Genomic DNA, 16,326 nt, shown 5'->3' on the forward strand with positions numbered 1-16,326 from the left:
ATCTAACAAGCCTACTTTTACTATCATGAAGGACTAGTAAAAATATATATGTTTTAGTTTTGTATTACATTAAATGTCCAATATGGAGATTTCATGTAAAAATATGCAACCGGCTGTCTTTATGAGTTACACTTTCGCAAACATATGTTTAAACATTTTAATAACCCCTGATGCTTTATTAGTCCAACATGTGAAAGTGAACAGCAGCAGCTATTAAAGCACTTTAAACAGGCTTTTTACTCTTACCTTTGACACATGTACCCACATAAACTTGTATTGTAACACATGCTGTTGCATTTACACACTACGTGAGCCGCACTGGAGATCTTTTTTTTACTGTACACTGGGCAGTCCTCTGTTCTCAATATGTTTTTTGTTACTGAAACAGTGAAAGTAGAGACAATAGAGAAGGTGAGCTGTGGTGTAGAGTACATGTGATTCTAGAGGGAGTATGTTAGAATAAATCAATACACCTGGTTTTAATGTCCACTTTGGTGCTCTTTGTGACAGCATGATGCAGCACAGCAGGGATTCAGCCACCATGAAATGTTCTATTTTTGTTCTAAACTCATCTGTCAGGCTGATCGTATCTGTGAAACACGGTCTGGTACAAATGGACAGCAGTATGTTTAAAATGACAAAACAACTGAGAACTGAGGATGAACCAGCTGCCACCTATAGCAAAGGAAAACTGTGTTTTGCCCATTAATGCTTGCAAGTGAAAACTAATCACCGAGAGATTTATTCATGTGCTCCTGTTGTCTCTAGGAAGTACTTCAAGTTGGAGTGCCTGGAGGGGGGGCAGTGGGAAGAAATTCACTGCGAGCCAATATCCTGCCCAGCCCTGCCTGATGTGTTCCAGGGCATGTATACCTGCACCAATGGCCTGTTCTATGACACCCTGTGCGCCCTGCAGTGCCCAGAGACAACACAAAATGTAAGATTCAACAAGTCAAAAACAAGTATTTTTGGTCTCAACACAGTCATGTGACCATCAAGTCAGTTTTAGATCACTCGAATAGAGTGAGGCATACTGTAAATGGTCAGTGGATTGCATTTATATAGCCCTTTTCAAGCCTATTGACCACCTACAAGCACTGAATAACACATGCAACATTCACCCTTTCACACACATTCATACACACATACACATCAGGAGCGATACAGTCCTTTCTGTCTAAAGCCCAAAGCTATATGTCTGTGCTCGCCCATTCAATCACACACCAATGGCAGCCATCGCATCATACAGACCGGAGGAGGCAGGAATCGAACCACCGACTCTATGATCAGCGGAGAACCCGCTCTATCCACTGTCACAGTGAATCCACCGCAAAGCGAGTTGAAATGGAAATCTGCACTTTTAAAATCAGAGTTTAGACATGATACATTCCTGTCAGAACAACGAAACCTGTGTGCAGAGTAGCTGTGGTTTGAGCTGCAGTCATGCTTCTCTGACACCTCGTTGAGAACATATCCTGCACTGCTGTTGTGTTTTTCTCCAGACTTCAAAAGGACTCATTTTTGGGATTATCCAGCAGTGTAAACAAAGTTTCTACAATGGCTGTAAATATATAAGAAATATGCACTTCCACCATATTTCCCAAATGCAGACAATGAAATGGTCAAACTATTGAGACAATATAATATTTTTATAAAGTCGCTAGAGAGCAACCCTTTGAATTTCTGGGCGCCATGTTTTTATTGAAGCCACATTTAGTGTGTGTGCAAGAACATTTGAGACAAAGGCATTTAAAGGCTTTTTCATATGAATTTCATTTATTCATTTCACGACCGACTTATCTTTCGAGGCCTGTGTGTGTAGGGAGCTTCATATCTATCCATCAAACTGCTCAGCAGCGTAAAATAAGAATAGACTACTAAATTATGGTTGGAACCGAACTCACTGTTTCTCTCGAGCTGTGTGAAGACAGTGCAGCAGATGTGTAGACCGCACATAGTCCCATGATGACCGCAATGAATTTTATTATCTGCGTTTGTTTCCAGAGTGAGATTCGCTGCACTAAGGATGGTGAATGGACAACAGAGTTCGCTATGTGCTCCAAGCTGCAGGGATCATGCTCCCCTCCACCTAATCTCAACTCTGTAGAGTATAGCTGTGACCAGGGCAGGGATGTCGGTGAGTTTGACCTTCTTAAGGGTTGAGAGTGGACTCTATCAAATAAAGTGCTGATTATCTTCTCTTGACTCTTCTCACTCACTCCTCATTTTCTGTTGGTATTCTTTCATTTAGTTTTGAGTCATTGAACAGATCGCGAATTATTCTATTGTTAAAATACCAATTTTGGAGGATTATGCAGCTTTTGCAGACACACACTGTGAGTGCTTTGTGCTGTCAGAGAGAAGCATTTTTAGGCATCTCACTGTACTGATCCACTGTAAGTATGGAAAAGTAAGTAAAAAAAAAGTAAGTAAGTAAATTATATTCTACTACAACTTATTATAGTACTAAAAGAAGTTTTGAAGCATTTTCTAGTATTACATTAAATTACTGAAATGTATGCTCAAACACTTTGCATACTCGTAGGAGACTATGAACAACTTGCATCCAACAGACTGACTTGCAGTACAAACACACACACACACACACACACACACACACACACACACACACACACACACACACACACACACACACACAGTAGAAGTCCTCCTATGTTGATGGTGAGTCCAGATCACGGATGACAGATGTGGTCTGTTTTTTGCTCACTGTTTAAATATGAATGAATTTACCAGATGCTAATGAGGGTTAGACGCAAGTTAGTTATTTGATTTGTGCTTTTTTCTTGCAGGTGCTGTTTGCTACGCAACATGCGTTGTGGCTCTGGACATGGATCTGCGTGACCCTGTGGTCCTGCCCAACGGCACAACAGCTGACTCTTTAAAGCACTGGATGCTTCCCACTAAAGTCCAGGTGAGACACCTGAGGACAGATCAAGTTACCTCAGGTTGTTTCTCCTTTAGTGATTCTATTTGAGTTCATTTAAGCTCATTTCAGCTCTGTACCATCAAACACTGAATGACTCAAAAACAGGTGATCTTCTCTATAACTTAAGAATGATTAGAATAATCTGTGCATATACTCTATATATACTGGCATTTAACCAAAAGTATGAACTCAAGTGATCCAACACTGGATCTTTCCCATAATGCAACCCAATGGCTATTTCTGACATCTTTCAGTCCCGTGTTCACAACGCAGGCTTTCAGTTAAAAATTTGTTGTAACCAAGCCAAAGCTGAGATTACTCATGTGATGCCACTTGAGTGATTTCCTCACATTTGACATTATGGGACTGTTCTCACAGACTGAGCTCTCCCTGCGACTAATAAATTAACTTTCGCATGTAAAATCAGTTGAGCTCTCCCTTAAATTTCAACCTTGGATGACTATTCCTTTAAAACGTTTCCATCCCATCATGCTCTAAATGCTTCAGACAACTTTTTCCAAGTGCGTAATTTTTGAAGAAACATCAGAAACTTGTAATTTTGGCTTTTTGGCACGACTGTTGTTCTGATATTGGATATCTTAAGATTCATAATATCTGCTATTGGCAGCTTAAGTGCGATTGAGTCAGTTTTGAAAAATCCATATTTGTCAAACAATAGTTTTATTCACAAACTGATATTGAATCTATAAATATAGCCGTATGCTTCTAATCAAAGTCCCTTTGATCCAGTTGAGTTAAATACAGAGTTCAGAGGAGGGGTGCTGCACAGATCAGCTGGCAGAACTGGATGCACCTGTTGCAGTTTCATGTTGCATGATGAGGCACGATGTGGTGAAAAGCGAGATAGCTTGATTGGTTTAAATAACCGCAACTGCACAAGGGATTGTGGTTTTGCTACCATTTGGAAACTCTTGGCAGGTTTTGAAAACAGTTGTTGTTTTGCTCGCCTGCTGCCATGCGACCGGTCCACGGTGCCGTGAAAGCCGATCCGCCGACAAACAGCGCTGAGATTTTTACACAAAAACACCCATCAGAATGAATAATGCATCCCAACATCTGGCAGTCTGAACAACAGCATGGATCATCCACTGAGCTACTGCTCCAGACTGAATCACCTTTAGCAAAAAAAGACAAAGTTCATACGGTTTAAGACTGTAATACAAAAAACACAGATGATTTGCTGCCGACATAATTTTGCAAGCGAATTCACACCTTTAGATACCTGTTAGCTTCTGAATGAATATATCTCTGGCCACTTACGTCTTTAAGAGTCTAAGTGCCACCTTAAATCTCTAGACTGTGGCTGTCTGGTCTTTGCTTGATTGTGAAACAGTTCAAGTGTAGTGTTAAGTTTAAGGTAATAACTCAGGACCCAAAAGCACAACTCAGACTCGCAGACCGTTTAAAAGTTCAACTGAAAGGTAATTTATTATAAAGATTGTTAGTGGTGGAAGTCTAGAGCGGTGGAGCGGGGCTGGCTGGATTTTGAAATGTTGATCAGGGGCAGACTGGCTGAAGAGAAACAGTGGAGATGAAACAATGATCACGGTGTAGCAGGCAAACAGGAAGGCAAGAGACAATGGACCTGAAGCACAGGTAAAATAGGATTAGTCAGCTGACCGTCGTGCTACTATGACTCACAGAACAATCTGGTAAACAGTAGAGCGATAGCCTGGGGTTTATATACTGCAGGCTGCAGGTGTAGTTGATGAGTGGATTGACAGCAGTTGAGTTGGTGGGTGGAGGAAATTAGGTTGCCCTGATTGAAACAGACACACCCCTGAATACTCTTTTTTTTTACTCTGCAGATAAGTTATAACCACATTCAAATTTCAAAGGTGCCAAAGTGGAAAAAAAAAAAAAAATCCTTTTGAGTCAGTTTGGGTTAATTTCCAGCTTACTCTAATAGGGAACAGTGATCACTCTTTTCAAAAAAAGTGTAAAAAAACAAACAAAAAAAAAAAAACCACAATACCTTTCCGGTTCCAGAAATAATATTAAGTAATTTAAGTGTATTAAGTAATCAACTCCATGAAACCAAACCTGCTTCTTAAAATCAGTGAGTGTCGTAACAAAAACGTAAATTGCTGAATTTATTTTGTCATAGAAATGAGCTCAAGTGGCTTCAAAAGTCTCCTTGAGTAACTGAGAATGCCTAAAAAACTTAATCTGTTTGTCAGCTCGCAGCTGAGATGTCTGAATTCATCAGAATATGTGCAAATGTGTTTCAAATCAGATGTTTGACTGAATCATTGGCAAGGCGGTATCTTTTAAAAATTTCTAGGAAAAACATTTTTAATTCCCAGCTGCTCCAGCTAATCACTTACTATCACACAACACAATGTGTGTGTGCGAGCGTGCGCGTTCGTTATCGTTCTAGTGTTGTTGCATTACTGGAAATCACAGGCAGATAGCAGGAGTAAAGGTTCCAGCTGACGTCAAGCCTTTTAGCGAATACACACATCTCGAACACACACAGTGTATACAAGTCACTGTGAACACACTCGTAGGAATGTCAGATCTTGGGTTGGAGTGAGAGGGCTGTTGTTTTGCTTTAAAGGTGGGTCATGTTACCCAATAGCACATCTCAGGGATCGCTCCTACGTTAACGCTGTCGCAAACACTGTTCCATTTTTGCCTTACTTTTGGGTGGTCAGTCAGCCAGTTAATCCACCCTTGCCAAGGTCAAATAGTTGGATACAGGTCTTGTTACTTACGCCATATCTCTGACACTGCCTTGTGATTTCAAGGCATTGTGTTATCTCAGATCCTTCAGAATCAGGTCTCCCTCGCTGGGTCAGGCTGTGCAGGAAATCACAGGGGAGGATCCGCTTTCTCTGTCCATATTTGTTAGTCAATCGGCTATCTGCTAACCACCTAGTAAATTCCCAGGGTCAAATAAATGACAGAAGACCACAGCCTCACCCGAATTTCACCACATGATTTGGAGTTTTGCGTCCACTTAAGTTGTATAAAACAATTATTATTCTTCCATCACAAGGTTTTCATGCATAACAAACACTGCAGAAGGCAGCGAAAGCTTGAAATTGTCGTAATGTACTGCATATGTCCATGAAAACAATAGGTTACTGCACGGTCTGCAATCAGAATGAGTGCAAGATGTAGTCATGCTCATTTTTATATAACAGTTCATGGTGAGGGAGGCCAAGTGCGAGTGGATCACTGGCAAAAAGGTACCAAAGCTGTATTTAGTCTATGCTATTACAAATATAATTTATTGCTTTATTATTAAAATCCTAAAGTATAAGGAGCAGTGTATATCACCTGTGTACATATACAAGTTGTATTTCACGTTGTCTCTTTTCCATTTCTACAATATGAAGTTACCTCCACTCCACCCTCAGCCACTTTTCACACAATATAGCTTTATAATAATCCAGTAGACATGTTGCTATGACTTTAGTTGAGTCATTAGAGATAACCACTGGGAGATTATCGTTATCGTTTATCCACAATATGGCTATTTAATTAATGTTCACTTTAAATCAATGTTTCTACCTCAACTAGTGCGACATTAGAGCCTCAAGCATACATAAACTCCAATAAAAATGCTTTTGTGAGTGAGTGCACTGTTGCTTTCCATGGCAAACACAGTTGTTATCCATTTCTTGCGGATGCGTTGCTCAACCATTGTCTTCATGCGCTCCTTTTCCAGAGCATAGTCTGCACAGGGATGATGAAGTGGTACCCTGACCCTAAACACATCCATTGCATCCAGTCATGTGAGGTAAGAGTCCAAACAACCGAGCCGTCCTGCATCAAATACATGTGCAAATCCTTCAGAGACTGATATGAATGTCTATTTTAGCCATGACTGATACTGTATGAGGCCAAGGACAAGAAAATATTTTTACTGCAGCTGAGAGTTAAGATGTTTTTCCATATTTCTCAGGTCTAAGTTCAAAGTGGTTATCGCTGCTTGTACCTTTTGCACCATACCTTTGATGGTTTCCATGATCCACTCTTGTCCTTTGTTGTCCATTCAGGCTGACAGCACATTCGTCTCACTGAGTGGAAGTGAGCACCAAGGTGCTCTGTGAACTTAGTGTTTGATACTGGTGCCTCTGTTCTCACAAACACTGGGTGAAAGTGTATTTCTGCTCTTACATAACATGTCTAGTATGTGCTTATGTGTGCCTTTTAAGCCTCAAGGTCAGGAGAACCTCAGTTTGGCTTTCATCCTGTTATTATCAAAGATATTTTATTAATGTTGAGATAGGGAATACTTAATCCTTAAAACAATTACACCATTTCTGGGCATAACCACATTAAATTTACTGTCCTAGCCAGACCTTTCCAATAATATTAAACACGAAGCAAAACATGCTGTATCCCTGTTGTCATCACTACCCAAGATACCAGAGCCAGTGTGCAATGTGCTTCACATTTCATGATGACAAATCTTAGGCAGAAATTGATCTTCTCACACTTCAAACTTTACAAGAATTCTTTTCAAATCTGTCCAAAGAAGCTTTTTTTCCAGCAATCCTGGCATTGCCAAGTGTTCCACCTGCCAAGCCTAATGGATTATCTGATAAGGGAAAAATAAATTAATCACTGGATTATGTTAGATTTCAATTAATTATTTAGGCTGACAAAAGGTTTTAAATCTTTCTGCTTAGTTTAAAAACAGTCTACCTAGTGTGTGCTGGAACTCTAGTGTCTTTGCAAAGGCAGCAGAATAAAGGTTCCTGTATGGTGACAAGGTAAAACAGCCGAATTTCTCGTGAATTTACATGCTTTTTGGAGACAACAGCTGGATACTTTCAGTCATGAGATTTCTTTTACTTATAGTCCTCACAGTGACAGTGTTTACATTGCTTCATTCAACGATTGATTTGACCACAGTGGCTTATGCACATACCTCATACAACTGGAGTAATTTCCAGGTAACACCTATTTCACCACATCTCATCACTAAATTGGTGACAGCCGGCTTTGCTAAAAAGCCTCTAAAAAGATTCCTGGGCTTCTTTTATCGAGATGCCGAGTAGGAGAAAACACAAGCAGCCCAGGCTGTCTTTGCGGTCCTCACGTGTTATGTCCATAGCTGGCGCAGCCCTGTTGTGTTGTGACATTTTTCACTTGCACATTAGGTACGGTGAAGCATATGCTACAGCTATGGTGTCTACCTGTGTGTCCTCCATGGCTACAGCATAACCCCTGAACACAGAACTGTACCTGCACCTCATGACGTTGTACTTCAGTTGTTCAGACTGTCCATCCAACACTTCGATCAAACGAAATGGCAACGAAATCACCAACCAGATTGGCGTACAGTTTGAATGTTCACAATGCACCGCTATCATTTCCCCTCTACCTATATTTATATTTACCTGTTTAGCTTATGACAGTATATTGAAAACTACAGTAAGCTGGGTTGGGTGATCACACCCACTTCTGTTCCAAAGATATTCTTGGAGAAGTGAGCCACCTCCATCAACCAAATCTATCCACTGGTTTAGACCATGAAATTACACTGAAAGCTCCAGAAAAAAAGCTGTGTGACCTCTGCCCAGTTGAAAAACTGGTGCCGCCATCAGGCCAAAACCTCCATTTGTTTGTGTCCAGTTCAAGCTCTCAGAGGTAAAAATCCCTCAGATTTTGATAACCTCCTGCTCTTCTCTCTGCCGCCTCCAAGATAAACTCCCAATTACTGTGACCACCACTACTAATAGCTGAATGGACAGTATGTTGTTTGTCCCATCCACCTTCATTGTGGGGTAGAATAAAACAATCATATATTAAAATGCAGTTCTATGACATATATGTTATACTGTACATCCCGGCCTGTAGAGGCTGCTGCAGCAGGACTGTAGACTTTGGGGCTTGTTCAGTTTCATCATATATCGTGTGCTGTAGTTTGTATGATAATGAAAGTTGGTTTAATCTGCAACTTAACGTCCATCTCTGCTCAGTAACATTTTAGCAGTGACCCTAAATCATCTAAAATCATAAACCCAGATAGTTTTTATTTGGCATTCATCTGCTGGGTTCAGAAAAGGCTGGAACTACCGATGGAACACATAAACTGTTGATGTCTCACGGTATTAAAATATTCTTCCTACCTGCCAGCACTACATTTTCCCTTTCCACCTTCCCGTGAATGTTGCTAGGCAAAACAGTTGCTTATAACCCGCTCCTCCATGACAACATTGTAAATTATACCAGACCACATGTGCTGCATATGCTCTATGCCAGATCTCATCCAGATGCCATTGCTCCCCCTCTCTGTTACACTGCTGCTCTTTCCGTTCTTTCTTAAAAGCCGATTGACAGGTCGTGTCATAGTGAGCTCAGGCATCTCATCAAATGCCTCAGCCTGGCATAGCCCCTGTACGGCTGCCAGGCTGAGGCTGTTCTGTAATCCACTCTTTAGCCCCAGCAAGACTTACATCACAGACAATATACCTGCTGTGTCTTTCTAGAAATGTCTTCCCATTTTCTCAGAACACTCTGAGCATGATTAAAATGTTTGCTGGACCAATAAAGACAAAGAATGTGATCCGAGTGTGTAACAGCAACCTAATTAAACACATTGACTCCTGCATCACTTAATATGAGGCATTTAGCTAATAGAATCCATCTATTTTAACCATTTGGGAGATGGGCGCTGCGTTGAGTGCCCTGATTACATGATAAAAGTCTGTAGAGTAGCTTTGCAGCCTGAAACAAGTAAGAAAAAGTTTGACTTTGACCATTAGGGACAGTTGTGTTTATAACACAATAGTTGTGCATGAGGCCAGATATACACAAACTCTAACCGCTTCCACACATCTGACACCTTATGTTCTCCACTGGCTCAATAAGTTTAGCTTGAGATGAAAGATGAAATTAAGCAAAGACAAAGTGGACCAAAAGTGAACTCAACAATCTGTCAACACCTGCTGCAAAATGTTAAGACTACAGCAAAATATCAGTATTTTTGCTGTACATGGCTGTATTCCATCTAATTTATCCAACACACATGCTGTCGTTGTTTAATTGAAGATAATAACAACCAAAGAAAATGAAACAAACAAGTCTCTGTAACAGACAGCATTAATTTTTGGACAGAAGAATAATTTATGATTCACAGTAAGTGGAATTAAAGTAGTTCAAAAGGAATAAAAACACAGGTCTCTCCACACAGCATCATTTGGGAGAGTTCTTAGCTTTCCAAATACAAACCTACTGTCCAGGAAAGATTGTATTTGTGTTTATATATGTGTAAAGTAGTGCTGGCAGGTACACACACACGCTGTATAACCGTATATAGTATATGTGTGTGTGTGTGTGTGTGTGTGTGTGTGTGTGTGTGTGTGTGTGTGTGTGTGTGTGTGTGTGTGCGTGCGTGTGTGTGTGTGTGCATATGTATATGTACATATGAGTGGGTGTATGTACATACTTGTTCCATTGGAAATGATCGATCAATAGTTTTTCCTACGGCAATAAATTTTTAACTCACTTCAATCAGAAGATATTCTTAATATTCTTATAATTTTTACAATCTGCCCCTTACTGTGCATTTAGAGGTGTTTCTGGTGAAGCGACATGTTCGTCCATTGACCCCCATGAGTCAGCAGGAGTGACGTTAATTTGAAATTCTTACTTGTGAACTGAATGAAACTTCTGTTCTGGACATGAAGCTGTGATATTGCACCAAGTACAGACACACAGACTTTTATAGATATATATTTATATAAATAATTAACATCTTGCCAGTGAGGCGGCACGGTGGTACAGCAGATAGTGTGCGTGCCTCACAGCAAGAAGGTCGCTGGTTCGATCCCCGAGTTTCTGTGTGAAGTTTGCATGTTCTTCCCGTGCATGCGTAGGTTCTCTCCGGGCACTCCGGCTTCCTCCCACAGACCAAAAACATGCTCATTAGGTTAATTGGCGACTCTAAAATTGCTAGAAGGTGTGAGTGTGAGCGTGAATGGTTGTCTGTCTGTATGTTGCCCTGCGATCAGCTGGTCCAGGGTGTACCCCGTCTCTCGCCCATTGACAGCTGGGATAGGCTCCAGCCCCCCCGCAGCCCGAAAGGGATAGTCGGGTATAGACGATGGATGGATGGATGGATCTTGCCAGTGGAAATTACATTGATCTTACTCAGCTGTAACTTGCCTTGCTAGTTATCAAGTTGTGTTCCTTTCTATGACTGTTCTTTCCTGTTCTCAAAATGCAATTTCCTGCTGCAGCACACATTTCACTTTAAAATGAGTCACCTTTGAATTCTTCCCCGGCTAACCATCCATCCATTCTCAGTAACTTATTTGGGTCCAATTTACGATGGCAACAGACTAAACAAAGATCTCGGTTTCGGGGGAATCCCGCTGTGCTTGCAGGCTATTCAGTGAATATTATCTCTCCGGCATGTCCTGAGTCCTCTGTGGTGTCTTCCTTGAATCTTTCACTTGGACTTGCTTGACATATCTTACTCAGGAGGTAACTACTGGGACACTGACTGCTTCACAGCACAGAACAACCCACTGGTGCAGTCTGCTGTTGAATTTGCATACAGTTGGGACATCTTCTGGACTGTATTTCCATACAACAGAATGGCTGTCTACCTTGATGTGCTTTAGGAGGTTTAAGAATCACCTTAATGGAAAAAAGTCCACATTTTACTGCTTAGATCACAGAGTTAGTGCTGTCAGGCCGTAAACTCAGTGACATTGGTTCACAGTCCCTCAGTGGTCCACATGTGGAAAGGTAGAACACACCCAACACAGCAGCTAACCGTGTCAGCTGCACGAACTCTACTGGGAGGATGACTCAGGGACATACAGTGGGCCCATTGCTGAAAAACATGTTATTGAAGTGCTTCTTCTGGGAAAAGGGGTTTTACAGGTGACCTGGTGACATATCATGTTTAATATGGAAGTGCAAGCAGTAAAAGTTGGCAGTCAGGGCTGACCTTCAATCATGTGTTTATATGCACTTAAGTCAACTGTTTAGTCGCAGACTTTGGCAGTAACATGATCTCTAGGACGTGTAAACAGAAACCTGGTTTCCTCTCAAAGGTTAAAGGATTAAGAAAATCACAGGTAACAGCAAGATGTCTGCTTGGCCCTGTATACCCAGATTTCTAAGGCTTTCATACATGCATGTGCATGGTATAGACCCAGAAAGAAGGTATCACTTTGAGGTTGCAGTTGGATGAAAGCCAAGGTTACTGCTTGTTGCTGTGCATTGTTGTACCTAAACAATTCAAAAGTCTAACCAAAACTGAAACAAATGGCACTGGATATGAATTTGTTCAATGAGATGCTTTCTACAACCAGCAGGCTACTTGTAAAATTCAAACACAGCAAAAACTGTGCAGACCCCATCCTCTCACTGTCTTCAGTCCAATGCTCCGACCATAAATATAGACATTTGTTAAAGAGGCAGTGTCACTTTACTTAGCAGGTTTCACCACTTGGCACGCTTGTAATAGCCTGTAACACATAAACTTATAATGCACTTAAAATATGGTCCAAAAATATGGTAAGTGATGAGATCAGATTGGATAAGACTGCAGACCTGCAGACTGCAGGCATGTAATCTATACTTTCTATAATGCACATGTAAACACATTAACCACAGTACATTCTTGCTTTAACCTAGTTCTCAATATTTTGTTCTCCTGAGCATGCAAAAAATAGCCAAGCACTATGGCTTACATCCCATAATGCCTGGCACACCATGGTGGACTGTGTTTTACAATCCCCAGATCCAAACTACAGCCACCATCAATACACAGACCTCCCCTGAACTCCGCACACTGTCTTTCCTATCAAAAGGAAAAACACTTTGGGTCACATGGAGAGGAGAAAAGGGCAAACCTGTCACTCCCCCCGCTGTTTTCAGAGAGCTCAGGGCAAGCAGGGCGAACAGGGTGAAAGAGGGGGAGATGATAAAATGTCTGCTATTAAAAGAATGATACAGATACTTGGTAGGAAGTAAAAAATAAATATATTGCCGCTTGACAGAAGAGTGTTCGCTAGAATTCATATCTGTGTTTTATAATGCTGTGATGAAGAGCTTGGCTGGTGCTGATGACAGCACATGATCCCCCTAGAAATAGCCAATGCTAAGAGTTGGAATATTTATGTTAGCAAGGTGTGGGGCTGGCTGCTGCTGCTTTTGTATGTCTCTTTTACGCTGATTTGAAGGGAGTTACTGTGTAATGCTAATACACAAACCAGTTGACCTTTTAATTACCCTTGGGGGACTTAGGTGTGCAGCCAACTCCAGCTGCTTTAATACTCTTCACAGGTTTGTGGATTTCTGTAGAGAGTAAGGTATATGCTGCCTGGAGGGGAATGTAAATAATTAACATCAACATGAGCCCTGACATTGAATTTAACCTCATGTGGGCCAAGTGTGTGGCGTGCTAATTTTAACAGTTAGGAAAGACATGTACGCGAAATGGATATCAAAACCACATTAAAGCTCAGCTCAGGAAATCTTTAGAATTCAAATAAAATGACAGCAGGCTAAGCGAGGTGGTATTATGCATGACTGCCCGAGACTTGAACGGTAATTCAAAGATTTACATACTGGTAGTGATTTGGGTGAGGCATCTGGTGCAATTGCTGGTAAAGTATTTACTCAGAAACAGAACGATTAAATAGATTTATTTATTCCACGGCAGTTTAGTTGGGAAAGGCAAGGGGATTTGTCAAGTAGGGAGCTCTTTGAAGTGAAGAGAAAACTGCAGAAATCTTCTGAGCAGCTGCTCTCTCCCCCTGCGCAGGTTAGGTAGAACCTGAAGTCTTTGAAATGACTCCATCAGCCTATCGCAGAAGGCCAAAAGTATCTTTGGCACTCAGCGCTTACTTTCATATTGTTGGCACTTCGGGGAAGCCCTCAAGCTTTAGTCGAAAACATTAAGAAGACTTTCATCATGACGTGTTTGAGATTCTGTGTAAATTCCACACATTTGATTGGCACTCCAGAAGGCCTCTCACACTGGCCAGAGAATTGCGAAAAAACAGTTTTAGGAATTGTCATTAATAGGTTTTTCGAAGTAAGGTGAAGCATACCTGAACAGTCCTCAAATGGCATCTGTCTGTCTACTCGATCAATCCTAATTTAAATAAAAGGTCAGCTTAAGGAGGTGAAAAATAAACCTCTGTTGCTGACACTGAGTGAATCTCTGCGGCACATTGTTTGTCCTAAAGAGGCTATTTTCACTCCACACAAAACATGCAAGCCACAATATGCTTCAGTCACCTGTGTCAGAATGCGGTTCAGACTTTGAACAAATCATATGGCGCCATCCAAATGACAGCATAGCAAACATCAGGCTATGAAGTCATGAGTCTTAAGCTCCATCCCCAACGTTAACATGGTGGCTTCATATTGGCTGAACTTGCTTACCTCTGGGTGCTTAGGCTATTCTAATGTAGCCACTGAAATAAAGTGCAAAAAGCACCTGGTAGCAGTGGATCAGCAACCAAAGAAATCATGCATCTAACAATAAAACATGTCATTTGTAGTTATGCATTGATAACAGTATCGCTGATAGTATCAGCATGGCCATGGTTGAAGCAGCTTAGCAGGGGCACGTGATGGTGCGCCGGGCTAATTCCACCTACTTGGGGACGTTTTGGTGAACCTGACACAAAATGACAGCACATGAGAACTCTTCGCTAAATGCATCACACAGACCTGTTTGTAAATTGAAGACCTGCCTTCAGCCCGTTCAGCGGACAGAAGCGGTCCTCTGTCATTGGCTGCCCCGGCTCTGTCAGAGCAGCCAATGAACGTGGAACTGACTCTCTGGTATGACTCAAGGTACAACTTGGACCTGTGCTGCACGAGTGTTTATTTTCATTTGTTTCATGGACATTTGTTCCAAACAATGTAATTGTATAACAATGTCTGCCACTTACTGAAAATCTGTTTTCTGGGAAGATGCTGAGTCATTTTTTTCTCCTGGCTTTCTCGGACTTCCATGCTGTGTGGGGTAAAATTATCATTTTGGGGAAAACATTAACACTGTTACTTGTTTATAACTTGTGTCTAGCCTTTTGGAGGAGATGGCTGGTGCGACACCATCAACAACCGGGCCTACTGCCAGTATGACGGAGGAGACTGCTGCCCGTCCACCCTCTCCACCAGAAAGGTACACAAATAGACGTTTCCTCCTGTCTGCCATATTTACATAAGAAATGAAAGATTGATTTTCACCACCTTTATTCCATCTGTTTTTGCTTTAACAATACAAATATTTTGGGGATATTCTTCTGACAGATATAACTCCCAGTTTCTGTCCACTTTGTTTAAAAGGTGGCAAAGTGTTGTTCGGCTCGCTCCAGGCTCATGTCTTGCAATCAAGATGGAGCTTAGAAGCTAAAGCTGGATTCAATGCCAGATTCTTCCTGTTTACAGTAGTAGAAATCCGTCTCTTTTGGCACAAGGGCTGTGCTGCAGCGCAGGAGACTTCTGCTAAGCAAACAAACACAGATCCTTGCTACTTTCCCCTCTCTCCCGTTAACCACTGCGCCTATGTAGTCTCCTTCATCTGTACTTAAAACAACAGAGCAGACTTGCGCCCTCCAGCTTTTCCACTCAAATGGTAAATAAGCAGGTTTTCACCACCCCGTGTTGCTATACACTGTCTCACCTCTCATGTTCAGCCATTGCTCTGCTGCAGAAGGAGCTAGTTGGGGTTCAGGATGTCCCTCAGACGACACTGAGCCGTGGACATGATATACCTGAGGTGGTTTTCTTCCATGACACTTGACTTAAAGCGTCTTTGGCGGTGAGAAATGCTTTTGCGTTGCAGCTGTGATGTAGGTCCAAAATCTAATTGCATTTTAAAGTAGGAAAACATCTAATTGCAGGCCTCATCAGTTTGACGGATATGTTGGATATCTGTGTGTTTATCCATCCTAACATACTCTCCCTGGTGATGGCTTGTTCGTGCTCACTACAAGATGCAAATGCATCTCATTACACTAATTTCTCTAAATGATTGCTGTATATATTGGGTGGCTAAGAGGAATGGTATGAATAATAATGAGCAGCCAGCAGTGGAAACCAGGCTACTCATTTCCCTCAACTGCTTCTACATAAACACATCTTTTTTCCTATTTTTCTGTGCTTTCATGAGAACGTCTCTTCCCTGTGGATGTTTGGGAAGTAGCCCCCGCCCCTCTATACCCTATTTGGCTACTGTACAGCCACGCATTCATGACACTCATTCAGGGGGCCCTGCCTATTAATTCCTATGGCCTGCAGTTGGCCGAGCCTTCGCTGTCTCCTTCATGTCCGCCACACGCCATGACTCACCGGCAGCTCCTTTCTAAATGGAGAAGGAGTTCAGCGAGTCTGTAGCTGCCATCATAATAAATGAGCTGCCA

General features: G+C 41.6%; 1 protein-coding gene across 1 annotated transcript in view; it reads left to right on the forward strand.

The window, feature by feature from the left end:
• pappa2 (pappalysin 2) overlaps positions 1–16,326 on the forward strand; it is a 61,454-nt gene that overhangs the window by 42,243 nt on the left and 2,885 nt on the right. The window contains exons 22-26 of the mRNA XM_070975058.1: positions 769–937; positions 2,005–2,137; positions 2,811–2,932; positions 6,645–6,716; positions 14,988–15,086. Of these exons, the coding sequence (XP_070831159.1) occupies positions 769–937; positions 2,005–2,137; positions 2,811–2,932; positions 6,645–6,716; positions 14,988–15,086 (595 nt within the window). The remainder of the gene's footprint in view (positions 1–768; positions 938–2,004; positions 2,138–2,810; positions 2,933–6,644; positions 6,717–14,987; positions 15,087–16,326) is intronic.

Source organism: Chaetodon trifascialis, chromosome 11, assembly GCF_039877785.1.
Source record: "Chaetodon trifascialis isolate fChaTrf1 chromosome 11, fChaTrf1.hap1, whole genome shotgun sequence".
NCBI classification, from domain to species: domain Eukaryota; kingdom Metazoa; phylum Chordata; class Actinopteri; order Chaetodontiformes; family Chaetodontidae; genus Chaetodon; species Chaetodon trifascialis.